The 27,801-nt window shown below is 35.3% G+C and overlaps 1 protein-coding gene across 9 annotated transcripts in view; it reads right to left on the bottom strand.

The window, feature by feature from the left end:
- Positions 1-27,801, bottom strand: part of ATRX (ATRX chromatin remodeler) — a 314,027-nt gene that overhangs the window by 226,777 nt on the left and 59,449 nt on the right. For 6 of the 9 annotated variants that reach the window (XM_081792922.1, XM_081792916.1, XM_081792915.1 and 3 more), the window contains 6 exons: positions 13,012-13,067; positions 12,025-12,077; positions 11,009-11,133; positions 8,215-8,328; positions 2,057-2,166; positions 356-423 (listed from right to left, as the gene is read on the bottom strand). In XM_081792922.1, the coding sequence (XP_081649048.1) occupies positions 356-423; positions 2,057-2,166; positions 8,215-8,328; positions 11,009-11,133; positions 12,025-12,077; positions 13,012-13,067 (526 nt within the window). The remainder of the gene's footprint in view (positions 1-355; positions 424-2,056; positions 2,167-8,214; positions 8,329-11,008; positions 11,134-12,024; positions 12,078-13,011; positions 13,068-27,801) is intronic. The other 3 variants (XM_081792917.1, XM_081792919.1, XM_081792920.1) reach the window with 3 other exon arrangements.

The following is a 27,801-nucleotide window of genomic DNA, read 5'->3' as shown; positions in this document are numbered from 1 at the left end:
CTCAGAGCCTGGAGCCTGCCTCATATTCTGTGTCTCCCTCTTTCCCTGCCCCTCACACTCACTCACTCTCTCTCTCTCTCTCTCTCTCAAAAATAAATAAACATTAAAAAAATTTAAAACAACTTAAAATTTCGTGCCAGGAATTTTAATAGTAAAGTTATTTGGATCATCTGCCTATTCTTTATTGGAAACTTAAAAGAGACATAAACTGAAGGTTTTGTGGAAAAAAATAACCTTCCATTAGATACATCAATGATGATACTATAAAAAATGGATCTAATAACATACTATGTAAGAATTTCCCCCCAAAAAGTAGACAGTACTGAATTTTAGCTCATCATGATTTATTACCTACCTACATTGTTCATCCATTCCATCAGAGTCACGGCTAATATCATCACTCATGTAATATTTAAAGCAATTCTATTAAAAGAAAAGGGGAAGGGGAAATTTTAAATTCAAAATGAGTAACATTCATAATGGACAAAAACTTTATTTTTAAGTCACTAAAAAAAAGTAAAGGGAGTGTGTGTGTGTGTGTGTGTGTGTGTGTGTGTTTTAGAGAATCAAAGCAAAAACATGGCACTGCCCAATGCTAGGGTAGTATTCTAATATTTCCAGACATAGAAATATCTCAAGAAAATTAATTCCTTGAAATAGATTTCCATATCATCAAGTACCACTATTCCTTATATAAAATTTATAGAAGATTTTGGTAAAGCAAATTTCTGATCTCATACAACTAGCTACTAAACCTCTACATAAAAACGTATTAGATGTTGCTGCTACTTAATGAATTTAATAGTCTTTATATATCAACAGCTACTATGTATACAGCTAAGCAACATTATCCTACATTAAGCTACATTCCCTTTAAATCTCAAGCCCTTATTATGGAAGACAGGAGGGATTACGCCCAATTTGAGAGAAAAGGCTAAGATTCATTACCATTAATATGTAAATAAATTTTCTAAAGTCATACAACTAGTTAAGAGCCAATGCTGGTATTCAAGTCCAAGTCCCACGGACTTTAAATTCCTTTTCACTAAGACTGGAAAAAGGTTAGGTTCCATGCCCAGTGTTGAAAAGTACTAATTACTGAATTGGGCTAGGCTCAACAGACTGGTCCTTGGAAAAACATCAATTATATATATAAGAGAAAGGAAATGCACATTACAAATCCAGGAATATAAAATTCAGCTACCACATTTGAAAACTAGAAGCTAAAACACATCCCATAAATAGGCTCCTGGCTAAACTGAATTCAAAGAATGGAGTAACACAAATTGCTAAAGGAGAAAGTAAATTTAGTCCATTTAAGTAGGTGTATATCAACAATTCAAATAATGAATGATCCAGAATTGGAATTCTGAGGAAAATCTGGTCTGCCCCTGCATTTCGAGGAGGCATTTTGTTGAGACACTAACACAGAATTAATCTTAGCGATAATGAGTTAGGGAAACCATAACCTTAATATTATAGATACTTAAAATTAACTCCAAGGTATTACTAATAAAAGAATATACACAGAATGTTAAAACTGTCTTCAACACATATGAAGCATTTTTAATTCTATTATCTCCAACTTGTGACAAAACCTTGCCCCATGTGGAAAGCTTAGATTTGGTTAACTAGAATTCATAGGTTATAAAACACATGTGTACACACATAAACTCTTCAGATTTGCCAACACACCATGCTCCCCTTCACCTATCAGTCTTTGAATACCATGTTGCCTCTGCTGAAAATATGCTGAACCAATCCCACTGCACCAGGCTAATTTGTATTTATATTCCAGATATCAGCTTATATCATTCTCCATTATAAAGTCCCCCTACCCAACTCCAAATTACACAGGCTTCTGGTGTGTTCCCATAGTATTCCCCCTATCGTGTCACTTATTAGGCTTTTTGTAAGGTCTGTCTTCCCCACTACAGTTTAAGTCCTCCAAAGACAGAGACCATTTCCATCTTCTTCATCAATGTGAACCAAAAGTCTAACATATAGTAAGCATTCAAATATTTGTGGAATGAATTATAAACAGATGATTACATACCTTACAAATAAGTACTTGCAGTGAAGGATGTCTATAAATGGAATCTTTTTGAAAATGATTGACCTGCTGTCCACAAGCTGTGCAGCTCACAATCCCATGAAGCCCATCTTCTAGGAGAAAGGAGTGACCATTATTCACACATACACACACACATAAAAAAAGATATTTACTTTAGTCAGCATTGTGCTACTTTTACATTGGAAATTAAATACTTCAGAATCCTTAGAAAAGTGACATTTTGGCCACAAAAGGCTAATAATTTTATGGACTTACTAAAACATGACAACCTTAGCAAATTCTAGAACTAGAAATACTTATCTGTTTCCTTTAGATCCAAATCTTATTTCCCACAACAACTTGATAAAAACTCCATAAGAGAAGTTCTAAAAATAGGGGTCAAGAGCTCTTTTTCATTTTGCTATTGCTTTGCAAATAAATTAATTATCAGTTCTTAATGAACAGGGAAGCAAGTGATATACATGTCTTTTGTAACCTTATACTTAAGTTAGATATGCCATTAATTTTTTATCCTTAAAATAAAAATATCTGCACAGACTCTTCCAGTATAGTGTGTGAAAACCTGATGATTTTAAATTACCAATTTCTTTCCTCAGATTACTTCAATACCATCCCCATCTCCCACAGATTATTTCACTATAATTCCCATTAACCTGCCTTCTATGTCAATTTCACCATCCATTCCATATCAGCACGGTCTATTTCCAAATAAGGACAAATAAGACTTGCACATATATCTATCTTGGCAGCAAACCCTGAGAAAGACAGTGTTTGCAGGAAAACAGACTGAAGATAACCTAACATGACAAAGAGGAAACGTCTTCTGCCTTACTCTTGTCCCTAGTTCTGCCTTGAGCAGTGTTTCACAATCTAAGCTGAACATCAGAATCCTCTCTGAAGAAACTTTTTAAAAGCAGAGACAGCCATTACACCCCTAAACTTCTGAGAATCTCCTGCCCCTTTTTTTTTTTTTTTTTTTAGTTTTATAGATGGTTCTGATGGGCAGCCAAGACCTTGATACAAGTAAGATGGTAGATTAGGATTCTAAACAGGCCAATAAAAACGCCTGCATTCACAAATAAAAAGATGATTAGAAGAATAATAAACTATATCTATATCTAAATAAAAGACAAAACAACACATATATTTCTCACCTTTTAATATTCTATTTTGGTTTTTTTCTTGCTCTTTATGTGCAAGACACCATGGACCCAAACATTATCACAAATATTCTTATTTGCAGAAGTTAAAAAAGTTTAACCAAGTTTTAAGGGCACCATCATACTTTTCCAGACAATATAGAAAATTTGAAGACTCACTATGTAAGTTGCTAATATTTTATTTTAAATCAAACTGTCCTACATCAGTGTTTGATCTTGAGGATTCATTCTGTATTTGTTTTAGTAGAAACAAATACACAGTGTACTTCATTTCAAATAATGATTGAATTCAGATATACTAACAAAAGCTAGAATATGAATATTCATCCAATGTTAACATAATAAATATTAAACATCTTCTATGTGCTTTTTGCACGTATATCACTCAATAATCAAAACTCGGTGATCCTTTGGAGAATTTCTCCCACATGTACAAAGAATCATATACACAATATTCATTGCAGCACTATTTAGGAAATTAGAAAACTTTGAAAATGAAAAATTCCATTTGGGATGTGGATAATGGTTTACTCATATAACAAAATTTTATACAGCGGTGGAAAATTAAAAAATAGATGTATGTTTTACTGATATGGCACACTTCAAAAACAATGCTGAATGTGAAATGGTGCAAAAGAATATAGAGGACACTATTTTGTATATTTTTAAATAAAAAATAAATGCTTTGTGAATAAACATCTATAGGAAAAATATAAAAACGTGCATGAAAATAATACACACGCATATGAATAGAAACTTCAGAATAATCATTATTAGAGGGGTGGGAGGAGGAGGAAATAAAGGAGTAGGACTGAACCAGTATTTCATTTAAGGGAGATGTGAACCAAATACTGAATAATGGTGAAAGGTTACTTTTTGTACTTGTTTCTATATGCATATATTTTAAACTTTTATTTTTAGTTGTGAAATATCTTAATGGTTATAACATAGTGTAGAAATGGAAAAGAGGCATTTTCATTTCTGGGCTCAATACATTTTAATAGATTTAAATAAAACAAAAGTCTATAAAACATTAATTAAAAAACTGAAGATGACACAAAGAAATGGAAAAACATTCCATGCTAATGGATTGCAAGAACAAATATTGTTAAAATGTCTATACTACTCAAAGCAATCTACAGATTTCGTGCAATCTCTATCAAAATACCACCAGCATTTTCACACACTAGAACAAAGAATTCAAAAATTTGTATGGAACCACAAAAGACCCTGAATAGCCAAAGCAATCTTGAAAAAGAAAAGCAAAGCTGAAGGTATCACAATTCCACACTTAAGTCATATTACAAAGTTGTAGTAATCAAAAGAGCATGGTACTGGCACAAAAACGGACACATACATCAATAGAACAGAACAGAAAACCCAGAAATCCGTAATTATATGGTCAATTAATCTTTGACAAAGCAAGAAAGAATATCCAGTGGAAAAAAGTCTCTTCAACAAATGGTGCTGGGAAAACTGGATATCTATATGCAAAGAATTAAACTGGACCACTTTCTTTCACCACACACAAAACAAACTAGTTGGCTCAGCCATTGGAGTATGCAACTCTTCATGTCAGGGTTATGAGTTCCAGCCCTTTGTTGGATACAGAGCTTACTTAAAAATAAAATCTTTAACAAAAAAAAAAAATCCTAGAAGAGAGCACAGGTACTAATGTCTCTTGACATGAGCTGTCCCAACATTTTTCGAGATATGTCTCCTGAGGCAAGGGAAATAAAAGCAAAAACAAACAAACAAACAAAACTATTGGGACTACATCAAAATAAAAAGCTTCTGCACAGCAAAGGAAACAATCAACAAAACTAAAAGACAACCTACAGAATGGGAGAAGATATTTGCAAATGACATATCCAACAAAGGGTTATTATCTAAAATATATAAAGAACTTCTAAAACTCAACACTCAAAAAACAAATAATCTATTTAAAAAATGGGCATAGGTCATGAACAGACATTTTTCCAAAGAAGATGTTCAACAGACACATGATCCAGATGTTCAACAGACACATGAAAAGACATTCAACATCACTCAGGGAAATGCAAATCATAATAAATACAATGAGCTATCATCTCACATCTGTCAGAATGGTTAAAATCAAAAACACAAGAAAAAAAGTGTTGACAAGGATGCAGAGAAAAAGGAACCCTCTTGCACTGTTGGTGGGAATGCAAACTGGTGCACCCACTGTGGAAAACAGTATGGAAATTCATCAAAAGTTAAAAATAGAACTACCCTACGATCTAGTAATCACACTATTGGGTATTTACCCCCAAAATACAAAAAAAAAACACCCACTAATTCAAAGAGACACATGTACCCCTGTTTATAGAAGCATAATTTAAAATAGCCAAATTATGTAAGCAGCCCAAGTTTCCACTGATAGATGAATGGATAAAGAAGATATGGTATATATACATAATGGAATATTACTCAGCCATAAAAAAGAATGAAATCTTGCCATTTGCAATGACATGGATAGAGCTAGAAAGTATGATGCTAGACAAAGTAAGTCAGAGAAAAACAAATACCATATGATTTCACCCATATGAAGAATATAAGAGGAAAAAAATGAGCAAAAGAGAGAGAGAAACCAAGAAACAGACTCTTAGCTATAGAGAACAAACTAATGGTTACCAGAGGGGAGGTAGGTGCTAGGATTCATAAAATAGGTGATAGGGATTAAGGAGTATACTGGTCATGATAAGCACTGGGTGATGTATGAAACTGTTGAAACACTATATTGTATACCCGAAACTAAAATAACACTGTATATTAACTATACTGGAATGTGAAATAAAATAAAAAGAAATAAAAAGAAAAGAACAAAATTATTGTGCCAGATAGAAAAATCAGATGTAAAATAAACTTTCTAACAAAATGGGGGAAAGGATGTCAAAATAGGCTATGGTATTTTTTTTAAGTGTCTCCTGAAATGGTCCATATAGCTATATCTTTAGGTTTAATTTTGTTTCCAACCAATGTAAGATTACTTTATAAACAGTTTACTTTCTCGATCATTTCCTAAATTAGACTTCAATTATAGAATTAACTTTCCTAGGAAGTTTGAATATTAACTAGCAATTCAGTACCTAAGATCACTAGTTTATTCATACACGTGTATACTAGTAAACACAGTTAAATTTCCCGTGTGATTTCTGACAGCCTAAAGATGTAGCAAATCATTAAGACAAAAATTAACATGAGAGCTTTAGGTGCTACTATATGGCTATAAACATACATATTTCATTAACATGATATAAACATTACTACACAGAACACTCAATAAAATGTTCCAGAAACATACCAGCTCAGACCAAACACCAGCAGCACTGTGAAGTGGCATTAAGTACACCCTCCCCAACAACTATGGTTCTTTTTTCATTCTCCTTTTGGTCCTTACACACATTCTAGACACTGACTGCTCCAGAGTCCTTCCCAAAAGACACCACTTAGATATTAATTTTGACACAATGCAGTACACTTAGTTATCTGTCCTCTAGACTCTTGCTACTGATCCCTACATCAATCACCTTCTACTTGCTGATTCTTGTTTTAAGAAAACTATTTAGGGGCGCCTGGGTGGCTCAGTCGGTTAAGCATCCAACTTCGCTCGGGTCACGATCTCACGGTTCATGGGTTCGAGCCCCGCGTCGGGCTCTGTGCTGAGAGCTCAGAGCCTGGAGCCTGCTTTGAATTCTGTGTCTCCCTCTCTCTCTGCCCCTCCCCTGCTCGTGCTCTCTCTCTCTCAAAAAATAAACATTAAAAAAATTAAAAAAAAAAAAAACTATTTAGCTTTGGTGAGCTCTGTTGCTGCAATGACAGTTTCCCTACTATGAACTACATTCTCAATAAATCTTCCACATGCTTGAAAGGAGCAGAACACCCCCTTGTGGACAGAAGACTAAACAACATTCCCTTGATTTTCTCCAACAACCTAATGAATTATTTAATCTGACAAAATATATAACAAATACAGATATATTTTACTAATTCCATCAAGATAATCATGTAGCACTGAAATAATAATCTACACAAAATTTCACCAATATAACTACTATTCTATAATTTCACAAGTGAAATAATAAATATTAAACAGACATGCTTCCATTATACTTCTACTTAGAAATTTAGTGTCATGTTCTATTTTTTAGAGATTCATTCCTGTTATAGGCATAGATTCTGGCTCTGTAAATCTGCCCAAAAATACGGCACTATTTAAAAATCATGCAGAAACGAATGGGAAACATACTCCACTGACATAAATTTCTAAACGAATCCTCCTTATGCTAACTTTCTACAGATGATTAGCCAACATGGTGCATGTACAAGTGTGGGGGTAGACAGACAAAAGAAGAGATGGCTCAGACAGGTGGAGGGAAGGTTATAGCTCTAGCTCCCTTCTCCTTCCTACTCATCTCTACATTATCCTTACATCAATTGATCTCCAACTTTAATGTAGGAAAGAACAAAACGGGGCTCATTCTTGACATCAGCCCCAAAAATTCTAATGTGTTAGGAGTGGAGTCAAGGGATTTGCATTTTTAATAAGCACCCCAAACAACACTAATGCACAGGTAACTCTGTAAAACAATGTATTAGATATACATAAAGTTACCCGAAGGCCACAGGCAAGGTATTATCCAAATCTGAAATTCTTTCAGGGTGAGAGGGAACACATGGTATTTTGGCATATAGGCATTATAGAACTAACATGTATAAGGAGGAAATGCTAAGCTTCTTGAGATAACTTTATAGCCACTGAAGGCAAAGGTATTTTGATAAATGGTGTTTAACCTTTTCTGCTTCAGAGCTCAGAGAGAAACAGAAGTTATTTTTAAGTAGTGCTTTTAATAAACAATGGGCAGAAAAGTGGAGGTATTTTTAATGAGCACATCAGATTTTCCAATATGGTCATAAACAGCAATTTAAATTCATGTTTTCATTTTCACTTGTATTTACCTCCGCGTTTTTTGAGATTTTCAGTTTTCATTTTACTTCTGCTTCTAAATTCAGGCCCTTTAAAATCATCTTTGTCTTCATTCAGCACTGGCTCTGGTTGTACAATCACTGTACCTAGAATGATTTCATTTAAAAAACCATTACACATATTAAATGTGCAAGTGAAGTGCAAGACTTCAGTTCAGATAAAGCCAACATTGCTGGTACATAATTTTGTCTCTTTCAAGCTTTCAATACTTGTATAAGGACCTCTCAAGAGTAAATAAAACAGGGAAATATAAAAGGGCCAGGTGTCAACAATCAGATTACTTATTGGAATATAATTAATAGAGTGGGGGTATTATGAACTGATTATAACAGAAATGTGTGAATAAAGTAGAAAGCTTCAGCCCAGTTCTGAATTTTTACACTGCCTATCACAAAAAACTGCGTTTGAGTATGAACACCCATGCTAAGTTCCAAAAGAGTTTATACAATAGAAGGACCAGAAGGAAAATTTTAAAACGACATCCTATTCTTCTCATAATACAAATCACAAACTCAGAAAAAGATTTTTAAGGGTTTTTTTTAATATCGCTTTGGGGGAGGATAGTGGGAGGCAATGCAAGAAGTTAATTCTGCTATTACTGCTATACCTATTCTGAGGCATTTCCCAACAAGTATGTCAAAGTTTCAGTACCCTGAAAAGTCCTTAAAGAGTCTTAAACAGAAGACTGCCTTAAGATACTTAAGTTCAAGTGCTCTAACAATAAGCTGTAGAATGAGATCAATTGTTGATTTCTATGGAATAATTTAGAAAGAATGTACTCTCTTAGATACAAAACACATAAACTGAGAAGACAGGTTGTTAATTTAAGTTTTCATTATAATCTCTCAAGAGCAAATAAAGCAGGAGCATAGTAAAAAAGGGTCCAGGTCTCACGTTTACCTACATTGCTGGGCTTAGTAATTGGGCATTATTGGCAATAATTAAGAAAGTAAAACCTGGTAGCTGTCAGGGGTGGTCTCCCTGAAATACGGGCCTATATTATTCAGCAAGCAAGTAGATTTTGGCAAGGTAGAGCCTCTAGTTATATGTATTTCTGAGTCTCCATAAAAAAAGGTGGAGGCAAGCAGGCATAGAGGACTGAGTTTTACAAACTAGTGAATTTAAATAATCTACACACACAAAAAAACTTTATTTACAATAACCATTTCACATATATACTCTCAGAGAAGCCATGGCATTTGAAAAGCTAAAGATTTATAATTAACAAAAAATAGAATTATTTCTGAAGATTCTTCTCTAAATGGAAGCAAAGCAATAGAGTAGAAAGAATACTCCCTAGCTTTGGATTCAGGCAGACCTGGGTTCAAATCTTAGTTTCTCAATTTAAAGCTGAAAAAGTACCTTGAGCTCTGAATTTGTTCCTTAATCTCTACAAGTAGAAACAACTACCTTACAGTATTGGTCTGCAGATTAAATGAGTTAGTTCTATAAGAGTCTGGTACCTATATATACTCAATACACTATAAAAATAATTATCATCACCCAAATTCTACCTTATGAAACAGGTCTATTTTTGGTTTGGTGGAAGAGAATTATGCTTAATTTCAGGTTAGAAACATCCCATACTTTCTTCCACAGTATCATTTAAAGAAAGATTTGAATTCCTATTTCTTAGCTCACCCAGTGGCCATCGTAAGGACTCCCAGTGACAACCACTGGGAATGTAACGATCCAAGGTGAGTCACTGCCTATGGGACTCACACTCCCATATTAGCTATTTCTGCCCTAAGCCACCAACCATTGCATAAAATTGTCATAAATGATATGCAAAGCCAAGTAAATGGTAGGCCCACCAATTTTCCTTCTATCTCTCTTCTTCCTTTCATTCATTCCTTTTCCTTATTTCACTTCTCATCTACTATAACTCCTAATTTGTCCTGGTCAAGCAATTTCTTATGCTCCTTCCCACAATTTTTTTAAGCTTTCATAATCAAAATCTGGGTCACAAAAATATAAATGTAGACAGAGAACAAAGTTTAGTAAACACTACTATAAATGATCTGTGAGGATAAATTTGAAAAATCTGCTAAGAGCCTTAAACATATTAATAAAGAAAAAATATTGAAACTTTTGACTCTGAAACACCATGAAATTACCAAGACCTTTATCATTACTCTTATCATATAATCATATTGCTCTCAGACTTGGGCTATGAAACTTCCAAGATTTTCATTTGGCTTTTTCTTACCTCAATCTAAAGAATGAGGTTTTTAAGATCAGAACTGCAACAGTTGAAAGGTATGTGACAAGACTTTTTAAAGAGATAAAAGTTAAAAAAAAATACATCTAAATCTATCTTTGATAATTAACTTCAGCTTTTAGTCTTAGAGAATTTAAGAATGCAGTAAGATTAAACCAGACTTTAAATGTCTTTTTAAAGTTTTCAGAATATTATGTTTTCCTATATAGCAAGCATATTTAAATTTGAACCAAAACTTAGTTTAAACTTTTAAACTAACTTCCACATTCAAATATTATTTGGAAACTAAAATCCCTTTTCTAAAACCCAATGGAAAGAGGAAATAAGTTTTATTCTTTTTCAGAGCTGACTGCAGTCTAAGTTTTTAACCTCAATAACATACATTATCATTACCATTCTAATACATCTCCAGACCACCACTATTAAGATGCTAGTTTTGTTCCCTTACACACAGCTAAACAATAATCAAGTTCTTAATTTTATAATAACGACATTTAAAAACACATTTCAACTTTAACTTCATATGAAAAATTAATACACATTACCTTTTGGCAAGCTTTGCATAGTAATATCATTTTCTGAATTTTCATTAGAAGCATCTTCATTTACAGTTTCATCCAAAGGTTTTTCATCATCAGATTCAACATACTTTGTCACAATTGAAGGTTTCCTATGAAAGAATTAAGTCCACAGAATTATGGGCATTTCTTACAATTGGAAAACTACCCAAAGAACATGTTATATTGAACAGTGGCTCTTAACCAGAAATACACATCAGACTCACCTGGGGAAGCACACATCTCTGTACTGTATTACAGAAAATTAGGACTCAGTAGGTCTGGGGTAGGACCATGGTATGTTCATTCTGAAAAAGCTCCCAGGGGGATCATGAAGGGAACTCCTCTTTAAAAATCACCACTTTAGAGAATAAGTTAATAACAAGCAAGTTGTGTTTAAGAGACATTCCCACTGGTAAGAGACAACAAATGCCCAATACAATAAACTGTGAACTTCTAATCAAATCTATACTCCACAGTATATTATGCTTTATAGTATGATTGGAAGTAGTTTCGGTCATTATGTACAATTTGTTTTGACAATTTAACATAGGAAAGTATTTTTACCACTCTTTGATCTTCTTATAACTTCCTCATAATTATAATGGCTATCCTTCCCCATCCTGAACAATTTCACATAATCCTAAAAAACGCATTATTGCCTCATGAGGTATTCATTTCATTTTCTCCTCTGTCCTTTGAGCACATATATATATGATCTAAAAGAAATAATCTATGTTTTGCAAGGGCCACTAATGCATAATAAATCTTCCTTGGAAAATTCCAGTAAATTTCAAAGTAAGAATGAATCAATAACTGAAGTTAATTGATGGATACAAGAGGATTCATTACACTATACTGTCCAGTTTTTAATGTGTACATTTATATAAAACAGTTTACTTAATTAGAACAAGAGTGCTTGAAATAAGTTTAGAAAAGATTATTATTCTTAGAAAAAGAAAATAAAACATCCTGAAAACTTTTTCCCTTCAGTATCAACCAACCTTTTTGATCGTGACGATCCCGATGATTTGGATTTTTCCGAAGAGCTAGCTCCCTAAACGTGAGAAATAAATTTAAAAGTGAATACAATTATCAAAGAAACATCCCTACAATTAACTATTTCCCTTTACCAAGATCTCTGATATAGTGATATAAATAGTATTACTTTTATGCCTAAAATACTTTTATAAAAGGAACTTCAAAAACTAATTCATTTATTCTCAGGCTTCCTTAGATTAAGATTAATTTTCTGGTTCATTTTTTAAATTAAATTATTACTGTTGAATTTTGTAGGGTAGGTAAGAATGCACTGCTATATCATGATTTTTGCCCAAGTCAACAAAGACAAAATAAAGGTATAGAAGTAATCAGATCACAACAGACAGGGAGTTTTGAGGATGTAAAAAAATGTGTCATTTTCTCTATCCCAACATATGGCACAAAGTACCTTCTATGATTCTCTTTGAGATACTAAATTTACCTTCATTGTGCCAGTAATAATCAGTATATTTCTTGAATTAAATTTTTTATACTAAGTGGAAAAAAATCTCAAAACTATGCCTGGGTATCCCAGGTAAAGGACCTCAGAATGGGTTCCTATAATAATGCTTAACATACTCTAAATATCCAGTCTTGAGAACTCTCAGAACCATGGAGTCATGTTCATAAACAATCACCTTGAGTGTCACTACTGCAATATAATAACGTTCAAATACCTATCTGTTAGCAAGCCTTTAGTTGTCTAACTTTAGGTATATTGCTAAAGTGAAATACACAACTTTAGGTATATTGCTAAAGTGAAACACACAATAATAAAAACAATGAACACCTTCTAAAAATAAACAACTACCCAAAATGAAGTATCATAATACTTGGGTATAACAATAAACTTAAACACATGCATGTACTAAACAGAAGCAATTTGATGATATACACTCTAGTTATTAATAATTAATAAATATATTTTAAATGTTTCAAATTAGTCTCACCTCTTCCTTGCTGTTTTCCATCATATCTGAGTTATTTCCAGAACCACTGTTTTTTTCTTAAAAGAGAAGAAATAAAAACTTTATTTATCTCTTCAAAGCATCATGAAACAGAACACCAATATCTGCAACTCCGTAAACCCATTCTTCAATCTATGAAGTACAACAGTACTAGTAATACATTATTCACATTAAAATATTCCTAAAAGAAACCTTCTTACACTGTTGGTGAGAATGCAAAATGGTGCAGCCACTCTGGAAAATAGTATGGAGATTCCTCGAAAAGTTAAAAAAAAGTTTTTAAAAAGTTAAAAATACGACCCAGCAATTAATTGTACTACTAGGTATTTACCCAAAGGATACAAAAATACAGATTTGAAGGGGTACATGTACCCTGATGTCTGTAGCAACATTATTAACAATAATCAAACTAAGGAAAAACCCCAAATGTACATGTACACACACACACACACACACACACACACACACACACACACACACACACGAATACTACTCAGTCATCAAAAAGAATGAAATCTTCCCATTGACATCAATATGGATGGAACTAGAGTAATATTATGCTAAGCCAAATAAATCAGAGAAAGACAAATACCACATGATTTAACTTCTATGTGGAATTTAAGAAACAAAACAGATGAACACAGGGGAAGGGGGAAAAAGAGAGAGAGAAGCAAACCATAATTCAGAGAATAAACTGAGGGTTGATGGAGGGAGGTGGGTGAGGGATAGGCTAAATGTGTGATGGGGATTAAGGAGGGCACTTGCTATTATGAGCACTGGGTGTTATATGTAAGTGATGAATCACTAAATTCTACTCCTGAAATCATTATTACACTATATATTAACTAACTAGAATTTAAATAAAAATTTAAGAAAGAAAAAAATATTCCTAGAAGAATATTCTCACTAGAATCACTCTCTTATCACACTAACTCCTTCTTAAAAAGCACTAAATTTCTAAAAATAGTAGTTTGGCATCAAAATACTTCCTACTGTAATTTTCTTTTTTTTAAGTTTATTTATTTACTCTGAGAGACAGAGACAGCACAAGTGGGGGAGGGGCAGAGAGAGAGAGAGAGAGAGAGAGAGCAAGAGAAAGAATCCCAAGCAGACTCCATGCTGCCAGCACAAAGCCCAAGGTGGGGCTCAAACCCACGAAACCATGAGATCATGACCTGGACCAAAACTATGAGATCATGACCTGAGCCAAAACCAAGACTCAGACGCTTAACTGAGCCACCCAGGCGCCTCCTTACTGTAATATTCTAAGATATCTTCTCTTAAAAGAAAACTTAACCTCTATCTTCTACTAACAATAAAATCATATTATTTCCCTTCACCTAAGACAATGGAAAAATAACAAACCTAAAGGAAGCAGAGGAAAATAAATAATAAAGATGAGAGCTAAAGTTAATGAAATAGAATTAGGAAAATAAAAATCACTGAAACCAAAAGTTAGTTCTTTGAAAAGCTGAATGAAATCAACACACCTGAATCTAAATTGACAAAGAAAAAAGAGAAAAATTCAAATTACTGGAATCAGAAAGTAAAGAGGGACATTACTATTTACCTTAAAGAAATAAAAGGATTATAAAAAAATATCATGACCAATTTAAGGCCAAAATATTAGATAACAAAATATGGAAAAGTTCCTAAACACACACAAGCTAACAAAACTGACTAAAGAGAGTGTGAATAGATTTATAACTGAAGAGCCTGAATTAGTAATCAAAAAACTACCAACAAAGAAAAAGCAAAGGTCCAGATGTCTTCACCACTGAAATATATCAAGCATTCAAAAAAAGTATTCTTGATGCACCTGAGTGGCTCAGTCAGTTAAACATCTGACTCTTGATTCTAGTTCAAGTCATGATCTCCTGGTTCGTGGGTTTGAGCCCCACATCAGGCTCTGTGCTGACAGTACAGAGCGTGCTTGTGATTCTCTCTCTTTCCCTCTCTCTGGCCCTTCCCTGTTCACACACTCTCTCTCTCAAAATAAACAAACATAAAAAGAAAGAATTTTTTCACAAACTATTCCAATAAAAAAAGGTGGGATACTTCCAATAAAAAAAGTATGGGATACTCATACATGTAGATGGAGACCAGTATCATACCAAAACCAGAAAAGTTACCACAAAAAGAGAAATCTACAGAACACTATCACAAATACAGACAGAAAAGTCCTCAACAAAATACTGGCACACTTCAGAATAAAAGACAAGTCTTTCTCCCACAGACTAGGAGAAAACATCTGCACAAGATCTATCTGATAAAGGACTATTATCTAAAAGATACAAAGAACTCAACAATAATAAACAACATGATTAGAAATGGGCAAAGATCTGAAGATATCTTACCAAAGACGGAACACAGGTGTCAAATAAGCATATGAAAAGATACTCTACATCATATGTCATGAAGGAACTAGAAATTAAAACAATCAGATAACACTGCAAAAACAATCAATGGACAAATGCAGAACGCTGACAACACCAAATGCTGGTGAGGATGTGGAGCAACAGGAATTCCCATTTGACTACTGTTGGGAATGTAAAAATGGTACAACCACTTTGGAAGATATTAGGGCAGTTTCTTACAAAACTAACCATTCTCTTATCATATGATCCAGCAATCACACTCCTTGATATTTATTCAAAAAAAGATGAAAATGAAGTCCACTCAAAAACCTGCATATGGTTGCATCTGGGTGGCTCAGTCGGCTAAGTATTCAACTTTGGCTCAGGTCATGATCTCATAGTTCAGGAGTTCCAGCCCTGCATTGGGCTCTCTACTGTCAGGGCAGAGCCTGCTTCAGATCCTGTCTCCCTGTCTCTCTGCCCCTTCCCAGCTCTCTCATGCAGGCACTCTCTTGCTCTCGCTCTCTCTCTCAAAAAAAAAAAAAAAACATTAACAATCTGCACACAGATGCTTATAAACACCTTTATTTTACATAAACAACCTTGGTAATTTATATAAACATTTTATAGGTAGCTTCATTCATAACTGTCAAAATACAGAAACAACCAACATATCTTTCAGAAGGTGAATGGGATAAACTAACCGTGGTACACCCAAACAATGGAGTATTATTCAGCACTAAGAAGAAATGACCATGCAGCCATGAAAAGAGATGGAGGAAACAAATGCACATTACCAAGTGAAAGAACCCAATCTGAAGCAGCCAACTATGTGACACTCTGGAAAAGGCAAAAGTATGAAAACAGTGGCTGCCAGGAGTTAAGGGGGAAGGAAGAATGGATAGATGGAACAGAGAATTTTTAGTGCAGTGAAACCAACCTGTATATTATTAGGGTAGATCCATGTCATTACACATTTCTCAAAATCCTTAGAATGTACAACACCCAGAGTGAAATCTAATGCAAACTCTGCATTCTGGGTGATCATGACTTGTCAGTGTAGGTGCATCAATTGCAACAAATGTACAGCTGTGGTGCAGCCTATTGACAGTGGGGGAAGCTGTGCATGTATGGGGAGAAATACATAGGAAATCCTGCACTTTCCATTCCACTTTTCTGTGAACTTGAAACTGCTCTCAAAAGTAAAATCTATTTTAAAAGACCCTAAAAAAAGGGATCATCCTCACCTATCTACAAAATACTCACAGGTTAACACCATACTAAGTGGTGAAAAACTGAATACTTTCCTAAGATCAGAAATAAGAAAGAAAATTCACTCTTGCCACTTATATTCAATATTGTAATGGAGTAGCCAGAGCGAGTTGTCAAGAGAAAGAAATAAAAGGCAGTAAGATTGAAAAGGAAGAAGTAAAACTATCTCTCTTAGGAGTTGACATTATCATATATATAGAAAATCTGTGGAATCCACCAAAAAACTATCAGAACTAGTAAAAGAGTTCAGAAAGATTGAAAATACTAGAACAGGGGCGCCTGGGTGGCTCAGTTGTCTGACTTCGGCTCAGGTCATGATCCCATTGCTCACAGGTTTGAGCCCTGCATCGAGCTCTGTGCTAACAGCTCAGAGACTGGAGCCTGCTTGGGATATTGTGTGTCTCTCTCTGTCCCTCCTCCATTCACGCTGTCTCTCTCTCTCTCAAAATAAATAAATAAACAAAAAAAAAGAAAAATACAAAAATATACAAATATCAATTGTATTTCTATTCACTTGTAAAACATGACCTAAAAATAAAGAAAACAACCCAACTTAACATTAAGATGGCTATACTCCTCAAACTGATCTACCCACCTATGCAAACCCTGTCAGAATCCCAGCTGACTTCTTTCTAGAAATTGACTAGCTCATTTTAAAATTCACATAAAATTAAACAGGAAAAGCCAAAACAACCTTCAAAAGGAAAAACAAATAGGAAGACTCACAATTTCAAAACTTAGTGTAAAACAATTTTAATTAATACAGTGCAATACTGGCAAAAGGATAGACATACAGATCAGTCAGAAAACACTGAAAGTCCAGAAATAAAACCACATATCTATGGTCAACTGATTTTCAATAAGGATGCCAAGACCCTTCGGTGGGGAAATAGAATCTTTTCAACAAATGATGCTAGTAGCATAACTATGTGTCCACATGCAAAAAATGAACCTAGAGCCCTGCCTCACTCCACATACAAAAGTTAACTACAGGGGCGCCTGGGTGGCTCACTCAGTTTAGCGTCCCACTCTTGACTTCGGCTCAGGTCATGATTTCACAAGTTCATTGAGTTCAGATAAAGCCCCACATCCCGCTCTGCACTGACAGACTGGAGCTTGCTTGGGATTCTGTCTACCTCTCTCTCTGCCTCTCCCCCACTTGCTCGCGCTCCCTCTCTCTCTCTCTCTCAAAATAAATAAAAATAAACTTTAAAAAAAGTTAACTCCAAATGCATCAAATACGTAAATATAAAAGCTAAAGCTATAAAACTCTTAGAAGAAAATACAGGGGCAAATCTTTATGACCTCAGATTTAGTAATGGATTCTTAGATATGACAATAAAAACATGAGCAACAAAAGGAAAATTAGATTACTTAGACTTTATCTAAATTAAAAGCTTTTGTGTTTCAAAGAACATCATCAAGAAAATGAAAGACAACCAATAAAATGAGGGAAAAAATTTGCAAATCATATGTTTGATCCAAGTTTCCACTGAAAGATGAACAACAAACTAAATACGCTACATACATATAATGGAATACTATTTGGCCTTAAAAAGGAAGGACAGAGGGGCACCTGGTTGGCTCAGTCGGTTAAGCACCAGCTTTGGCTCAGGTCATGATCTCACGGTTCATGAATTCGAGCCCCACGTCAGGCTCTGTGCTGACAGCTCAGAGCCTGGAGCCTGCTTCAGATTCTGTGTCTCCCTCTCTCTCTGCCCCTCCCCTGCTCACGCTCTGTCTCTGTCTCTCTCTCAAAAGGAAATAAACATTAAAAAGAAAAAAAAAACTTAAAAAATGGGAAGAACATCTGGATACAGGCCACAACACTGATGAACCTTGAAGGCATTATGCTAAGTAAAATAGAACATCTGGATACAGACCACAACATTGAAGGCATTATACTAAGTAAAATAAGCCAGACACAAAAGGACAAAACCTGTAGACCCCTCCCACTTATAGGAGGAGCCTAAAGTAGTCAAATTCATAGAGACAGAATGTAGAATGGTGGTTGCCAGAGGCTGGGGGAGAGAGGATTGGAAAGTTACTGCTTAATGGGTACAGAGTTTCATTTGATGAAGATGAAACATTCTGGAGATGGATGGTGATGATGTTTGCACAACCATGTGAATGTACTTAATGCCAGAGAATCGTACACTTAAAACTGGTTAAAATGGTAAATTTTATCATAATAAAAAGTCTGGATATATAAAGAATTCTTACAAATCAACGATAAAAAAACAAATACCCAATTAAAAATTGGGCAAAGGATCTGAAAAGACAATTCTCCAAGGAAAATATATACAAATTACCAGTAAGCACATGAAAATATAGTCATCATCAGTCATCAGGCAAATGACAACCAAATCCAAAATGAGACACTACTTCACATGCACTAGGATAGCTAAAATCAAAAAGTCTGATAATATTGTTGGCATAGATACAGAGAAATCAGAATCCTCATATGTTGCTGGTGGGAATGTAAAGTGGTGCAGCCACTTTGGAAAACATTTTGGCATTTCCTCAAAAGATTTAACATAGTTACCATATAACCTAGCAATTCCACTCCTAAGTATGTACTCAAGAAAAATGAAAATATACTGCCATACACAAACATGTTTACAAATGTTTATAGCAGCATTATTCATAATAGCCAAAATGTGGAAACAAGACAAATATCCATGAACAGATCAAACAAATGTCATATAAAAGAACATTATTTGGTCATAAAAAGGAATGAAGTACTAACTAACACATGCTACAACACAGATAAACCTTGAACACATTATACTAAGTGAAAGAAGCCAGTTAAAAAGGACCACATATTATACAATGACACTGATAAGTCCAAAATAGGGAAATCCAAAAAGAAAGTAGATTAGTGGTGTTTAAGGTTGGGTGGGGGGGGGGGTGTTTCTTTTGAGGTGATACAAATGCTATAAAATTGACTGTGGTGACGATTACACATATCTGTGAAATACTAAAACTGCTAAATTGTATACTTTAAATGGGTGAATTTTATGGTATATAAATTATATCTCAATAACTGTTAAAAGTGTTATTAGTCATTAAGGAAATGTTTTTTATGTGGTTTCACCCACAACAACATATCACTAAATCTCGACCAGCATATATAAAATTAAAAAGAAACTAGAGGTAACTCCAAATGCTGGTGTGGATGCAGAGAAACTGGATCACTCATACATTGCTTTGGCACTATTAAAATGGTGTGGCCCCTCTGGAAAACAGTTTATAGTTTAGGAGTGTCTTAAACATGTAATCATCATATGACCAACAAATTGCACTCTCAGGCATTTATCCTGGAGATGTGAAAATGTATGTTCACACAAATGTTCACCAGCAGTTATATTTGTAATAGCTCAAATATGGAATCAGCCCAGATGTCCTTTAACAGGTGAATGGTTAAGCAAACTGTAGTACATCCATACCATGAAACATCACTACACTGCAATAAAAAGGAAACAACTACAGATAATGCTACAATGCAGATGAATCTCTAGGGAATTAGGCTAAGTGAAAAAACTGAATCCCAACGTATATATACATAGGATTCCATTTATGTAACATGTTTTGAAATGGAGGACAGATTAGTAATTGCCAGGAATTAAACATAGGTAGGAGTCAGGCTAGAGAGGTTAGCATGATTATGAAAGGACAAGATGAGTAATCTGTGAGGGTGGATACACAACTGTGGCGGGGGTTGGGGGGGAGATTGTGAATTAATCCAAGTAACAGAATTGTACAAAACTTAATAAACCCACACAAGTACAAGGAAAACTGAGGAAATATGAATCAGACTGATAGATATCAATAGCTTGATTATAATAATATAGTTTGGTAAAATATTACCATTATGGGGGCAGTGGGCAAAGTGTATACAAGGGCTCTGTATTAGTTGTTAAAACTGCAAAAAACATTGCACGTGAATCTATAATTTTCTGAATATAAATGTCACTTTAAAAAACTGTCAGAAAACTAGGAATAGAGGGAAACATCTTCAATTTAATAAAGTGTATTTACAAAAACCTTATATAGGGAAAAAATAGTTAACATAGAGGGAGGGAGGCAAACCACAAGAGACTCTTAAATACAGAGAAGAAACTGAGGATGGATAGGGGGTGAGGGAAAATGGGTGATGGGGTATTGAGGAGGGCACTTGTTGGGACGAGCACTGGGTGTTGTATGTAAGCCAATTTAACAATAAATTATATTTTTAAAAAATTTTTTAAATAAAACCCCAAAAAAGATAACTATACAGTTTTATTGGAGAAAGGTTTTCAAGAGTAAGTGTTCTGTATACTTTTTATTTTTTAAGGTTTTCTATTCTAAGATGGATAAATTCTATTAGTCTGTCATCAAATTCACTGACACTTCTATTCCTACCTTTACTCTGTCAAGTACAATGATTTGTTGCTCAAAATTATATTTTTTAGTTCTATAATTTCAAAATGGGTTTTTATAGTTTTTATGTCTGTGCTAAGATTTCCTATATATGTCTGTTCATCATAAATGTATTTGCCTTTTTGTGCTTGTGCATAGTTTAAAAGCTGCTTTAATATTCTTGGCTGCTAATAGCAACATTTGAGTTGTCTGTAGACTGGTCTCTAATGATTACCTTTCTACTTTAGAACTTCTTCTATTGGATTGCATACTGTTCATTTTGAAAGATACAGTGAAGACACTGCATCCCATTATGTTCCTCCAGACAGTTGATATTTCTATTATTGGGAGATATTAGCTAAAATCAAACCCCAAAATGATTACCCTGTACTAAAAGCAACTAAAAGTTTTCTACTGTTCTTTTTAACCCTACCTGAGCTGCCTGTAATCTGGGCTGCACTTGAATAATTCAATCACAAACATGGTTGGAGTTCTTGCAGCTTCTGGAGCTCCCAATCTGTAGCTCTCTTCTAAATGGAACCTTCCCCTCTTTTTACAAAAGCTGCTACAGTCTGGCATAAAAAAGGCTCTCAGATCAATGGAACAGAATGGAGAACCCAGAAATGGACCCACAAACGTATGGCCAACTAATCTTTGACAAAGCAGGAAGGAATAGCCAATGGAATAAAGACAGTCTGTCTCTTCAGCAAGTGGTGCTGGGAAAACTGGACAGCAACATGCAGAAGAATGAACCTGGACCACTTTCTTACACCATACACAAAAATAAACTCAAAATGGATGAAAGACCTCCATGTAAGACAGGAAGCCATCAAAATCTTCAAGGAAAAAGCAGGCAAAAAACTCTTTGATCCTGGTTGCAGCAACTCAACACGTCTCTGGAGGCAAGGGAAACAAAAGCAAAAATGAACTATTGGGACCTCCTCAAAATAAAAAGCTACTGCACAGCGAAGGAAACAATCAGCAAAACTAAAAGGCAACCGACAGAATGGGAGAAGATATTTGCAAATGACATATTGGATAAAGGATTAGTATCCAAAATCTATAAAGAACTTATCAAACTCAACACCCAAAAAACAAATAATCCAGTGAAGAAATGGGCAAAAGACATGAATAGACACTTCTCCAAAGAAGACATCCAGATGGCCAACCGACACATGAAAAAATGCTCAACATCACTCACCATCAGAGAAATACAAATCAAAAGCACAATGAGGGGCGCCTGTGTGGCTCAGTCGGTTGAGCGTCCAACTTCGGCTCAGGTCATGATCTCATAGCTTGTGAGTTCGAGCCCCACAATGGGGTCTGTGCTGACAGCTCAGAGTCTGGAGCCTACTTTGAATTCTGTGTCTCCCTCTCTCTCTGCCCCTAACCCACTCGCATTCTTCTCTCTCTCAAAAATAAATAAACATTAAAAAAAATTTAAAAGCACAATGAGATACCACCTCACACCTGTCAGAATGGCTAGCATTAACAACTCAGGCAACAACAGATGTTGGCAAGGATGCGGAGAGAAAGGATCTCTTTTGCACTGCTGGTAGGAATGCAAACTGGTACAGCCACTCTAGAAAACAGTATGGAGGTTCCTCAAAAAATTAAAAATAGAACTACCCTACGACCCAGCAACTGCACTACTAGGTATTTATCCAAGGGATACAGATATGCTGTTTCAAAGGGACACATGCACCCCCATGTTTATAAGAGCACTATCAACAATAGCCAAAGTATGGAAACAGCCCAAATGTCCATCGATGGATGAATGGATAAAGAAAATTTCAGCAATCAAAAAGAATGAAATCTTGCCAATTGCAACTACATGGATGGAACTGGAGGGTATAATACTAAGTGAAATTAGTCAGAGAAAGACAAAAATCATATGACTTCACTCATAAGAGGACTTTAAGATACAAAACAGATGAACTTAAGGGAAGGGAAGCAAAAATAATATAAAAACAGGGAGGGAACAAAACATAAGAGACTCTTAAATATGGAGAACAAACAGAGGGTTACTGGAGGGGTTGTGGGAGGGTAGATGGGCTAAATGGGTAAGGGACATTAAGGAAACTACTCCTGAAATTACTGTTGCACTATATGCTAACTAATTTGGATGTAAATTAAAAAAATAAAATTAAAAAAAAAAGCTGCTAGGGTCTCTAAATTTCTTTATACCTTATCCAACAAGAATGCAGATTACTATCCAAGTCTTAACTGACACCAATTGAGCTAACTGGCACTTTCCTTAAGGAAAAAAGGCTTAACAATTGGAAATTCACTATTGCTATTTCCTTCTTCCATGTGTTAACTCACCTCCCATTTATGTCTGCTTTTTGTCACTGGCCGTTCCTTCACATAACTGTTTTCAGTATTTTGGTCAGAGTGTAACTGGTATCTGTGGGAAATAATGTGCTTATGCAAATAAGCTAGTCTGCCACCAAACAATATACATCATTTGTAGAAGAGAATTCTAAACAATTCTAAACAATGGTTGGCAAATTTGAAACTAGGTGAATACCATGAGGACTGAGCAAATGAGTATAAAAAATGGAGGATAACAGGGCCAGATTTCTGTGTTGCAGAAAGAAATTAAAATATAAAAAGAGGAAGACTACAATGAAATCTATGGTACAAATTACAATTAAAAGTATCAATATCAACTTGGGGAGAAGATGATATAGAGTAGGAGGATCCTAAACTCACCTCCACCTATGGATACACCTCAATAGCACCCACATCAGTGTAAATAACACAGAAAATGACCCAAACACTGCCAAAACAGACTCTCCACCACAATCATAGAGAATACACCACATCAAAAGTGATAGAAAGGATGCAGACATGGTCACCAAAGTGACCCGAGACTGCAGGAAGAAGGGAAACTGCAAACACAGAGAAAGGATAAGAGCAGAACCCACACCAGGCTCCCCAGGCATGGGGGACCTGCACTGGAAAGGCAAATCCCCCATGTAACATTTGGCTTGAAAAGGTGAGGAACTTAACATTGTAACTTTTTATAACCAGTGGGCCTCAACACTTTGAACTTTAAAAATCAGCAGGCTTGGCTCTGGGAAAACCAGAGGGCAAGAGGAAACTGAGTCCCCGCCCTTAAAAGGGCCAGCATAACAAACAACCCTGCTGAGATATCACATAGAACCAGCAGTTTAAAAAACACCTGAGATATACAGGAAGGAGATTTATTTATTTACTAATCTCAGAACCTGCATAGAAGGCACAGGGATCTTTCAGAGACTATTCTAAGAAAAGAATGGGCAGGCACCATTTTCCTCCCCAACCCCCAGTCCAGATATCCGGACACTTTCGGGAACTAGTGAACACCCTTGGGACCAGTGAATACTCTCCACCTAGCTTGCAAACAGCACACCATGCCCTCCACAAGAGTTCTGCAATGTAGCTCCAGGTCCTCTCCAGAGCAGATTAGTGCATAACTTGCTAATACCACGAACCCTACCCACACCACTACCTTTCCTGCCAATCTGCCCTATTTGACACAACCCCAGCAAGAGTCCACCTAGAGTGGCACCATAAAACTGGCATTGTGCAAGCAGACCTAACAGTGGCTAGAACCAATACAAAGTGACTCATGCCCTGGGGAGAAGGACAAATAACCACACAGCCCAGTTCAACTGTGGCACCATCAGAGGGCTGAGGGCAGACAGCTGGCTGATGACAGGCCCTGCACACTGATGTAAGTCTCAGAGGACAACACAAGGAGAGTACTCTGTAGTTGAGTTCAGAGGGTACCCTGCAAATGTCTCATAGCAGGAGCCATTCCCAGACTGGCGCACTGACAACACTGGGATCAAACTCTGCCCATAAGAGGCAAAGGGAGCTTTGCATCTAACTGCACTGAAAAAAAAATGTGGCTCAACCACAACAATAGTGTGCAAACAACATATATACAGGAGACACCCCCAAAACTCAAGGTTCTGGTGAACAGGGGACACCACACTACACGGAACTACAGGACGTCTTCCTTATAAGACCATTATTACAAGCATAAGATACATTGACTTTCCTAACACACAGAGTTAGACAAAATGAGGAGAAAGAAGAATATGCCCTAAATGAAAAAAAAAACCTGACAGGTAGAGAGGCAAGTGAAATGGAGATAAGCAATATGGCTAATAGAGAATTTAAACAAATGGTCCTAGAGATACTTACTGGAATTGAGAAAAGAGTAGACGATCTCAAGGAGACCCTCTACAAAGAGATAAAATATAAGAAAGAATGGGGGTGCCTGGGTGGTTCGGTTAGGCGTCTGACCCTTGATTTTGGCCCAGGTCATGATCTCTCAGTTCGTGAGATATCGGAGATATCTGCACTAACAGCACAAAGCCTGCTTGGGATTCTCTTGCTCCCTCTCTGCCCCTCCCCCGCTCACATTCTCATTTTCTCTCTCTCTCAAAATAAATAAACTTAGAAAATAAAAATAATAAAGAACCAAGCAGAGATGAAAAACTCAATAACTGAAATTAAAAATACACGAGGAGGGAATAAATAGTACACTGAAGGATGCAGAAAATGGATTAGTGACCTGGAAGACAGAGTAATAGAAGGCAATCAAGCTGAACAAAAGAAAGTAAAAAATTTGAAAAATGAGAATAGATTAAAGGAACTCAGGAACACCATCAAGCATAATAACATTTACATAATAGGGATTCCAGAAAGAGAAGAAAGATAAAATGGGGTAGAAAGTTTATCTGAAGAAATAATAGCTGAAAAATTACCAAATGTGGGGAAAGGAACAAAAATCCAGATACACAAGGCACAGAAAGCACCCCCAAAGTCAACCCAAGAAGGTCTATACCAAGACAAACAGTAATTAAAATGGCAAAAAGTAGTGATAAAGAGAGGATTTTAAAATGAACAGGAGAAAGCAGGTACATTCAAGGGAAACACCATAAGGCTATCAGCTGATTTTTCAGCAAAAACAGTGAAGGCCAAAAGTAGGTGGCATGATTTAATCAAAGTGCTGAAAGGAAAAACCCTGCAAACAAGAATATTCTACCAGCAATGCTATCATTCAGAGTAGGAAACATAAAGTTTCCAGACCAACAAAAAATTAAAGGAATTCATCACCACTAAACCAGTCTTACAAAAAATATTAAAGGGTATAATCTGAGTGGGAAGATTACATCGCAAGTAAGATAAAGAGGAAGCACAAAAGCAGTAAAATTAAGTACATCTATAAAAATCAGTCAAAGGATTCACAAAACAAAAGGATGTAAAATAAGACACCATATATCTAAAACATAGGGGTGGGGAGAAAAAAGTAAAACTTCAGTGCTTTCGGTAGTGGTTCAAAATTAAGCAACCACCAACTTAATATAGACTGCTATATGCAAAGGATGTTATATATAAACATAATGATAGCCACAAATCAAAAGCTGGTAACAGATACGCAAAACATAAAAAGAAAGCAATCAAAGCACATCACTAATGAAAGGACGCAAACAATGAGAGAGCAAGAGAAAAAAAAAAAGACAAAAACAACCATATAACAAATAACAAAATGTCAATAAATACATACCTATTGATAATTACTTTGAATATAAATTGACTAAATGCTCCAATCAAAAGAAATCAGGTAACAAAATGGATAACAAAGCAAGATCCATCTGTGTGCTGCCTACGAGAGACTCATTTCAGACCTAAAGACACATGCATGTTGAAGGTGAATGGATGCAAACATTTATTATATGAATGGAAGGGAAAAGAAAGCTAGGGTAGCAATATTTATATATGTCAAAATAGACTTTAAAACAAAGACTGTAACAAGAGACAAAAAAGGACATAACAAGATCATGAAGGGAAAAATTCAACAAGAAAACGTTAACAATTGCAAATATGTATTAACCCAACATGATAGCATCCAAAAGCACAAAGCAGCCAATAACAAACAAAGGAGGTAACTGACAGTAACACAATAATAGTAAGGGACTTCAACTCCCAACTTACATCAATAGATAGATCATCCAAACAAAAAATAAAATCAGAAAGTAACCAATGGCTTTGAAGGACACACTGGACCACATGAATCTAACAAGTATGTTCAGAACATTCCATCTTAAAACTACAGAATACAGATTCTTTTCATATACACATAGAACATTCCCCACACAACAGATCATGTGTTAGGCCACAAAACAAGTTTCAAAAACATCAAAAAGATGGGGACGCCTGGGTAGCTCAGTCAGCTGAATGTCTGATTGTTGATTTCAGCTCAGGTCATGATCTCAGTTTGTGGGTTCAAGTCCGGTGTCAGGTTTTGCACTATCAGCACAGAGCCTACTTAGGGTTCTCTCTCTCCTCCTCTCTGTGCCCCTCCCTCACTAGCGTTATCTATCTCAAAATAAATAAGTAAACTTAAAAATAAAAGATGAAGTCATACCATGCATCTTTTCCAAACACTATGAAACTAGAAATTAACCACAAGAAAAAAAACTGGAGAACACATAAACACATGGAGATTAAATAACATGCTAATAAACAATAAGTAGGTCAACCAAGAAATTAAAGAGGAAATAAAAACAAATGTAAATAAATGAAAATAAAAACACAATGGTCCAAAATCTTTCACATGCAGCAAAAGATGTTCCAAGAGGAAAGTTTATGGCAAAACAGGCCTACCTTAAGAGGTAAGAAAAATCTAAAATAAAAAACCTAAACTTATACCTAATGGAGCTAAGAAAAAAAAAAAAAGAAT

Source organism: Panthera onca, chromosome X (genome assembly GCF_046562875.1).
Source record: "Panthera onca isolate mPanOnc1 chromosome X, mPanOnc1 haplotype 2, whole genome shotgun sequence".
NCBI lineage: Eukaryota > Metazoa > Chordata > Mammalia > Carnivora > Felidae > Panthera > Panthera onca.
Note: the sequence above shows the minus strand (reverse complement) of the source record. Positions and strands in the feature narration are given on the sequence as shown.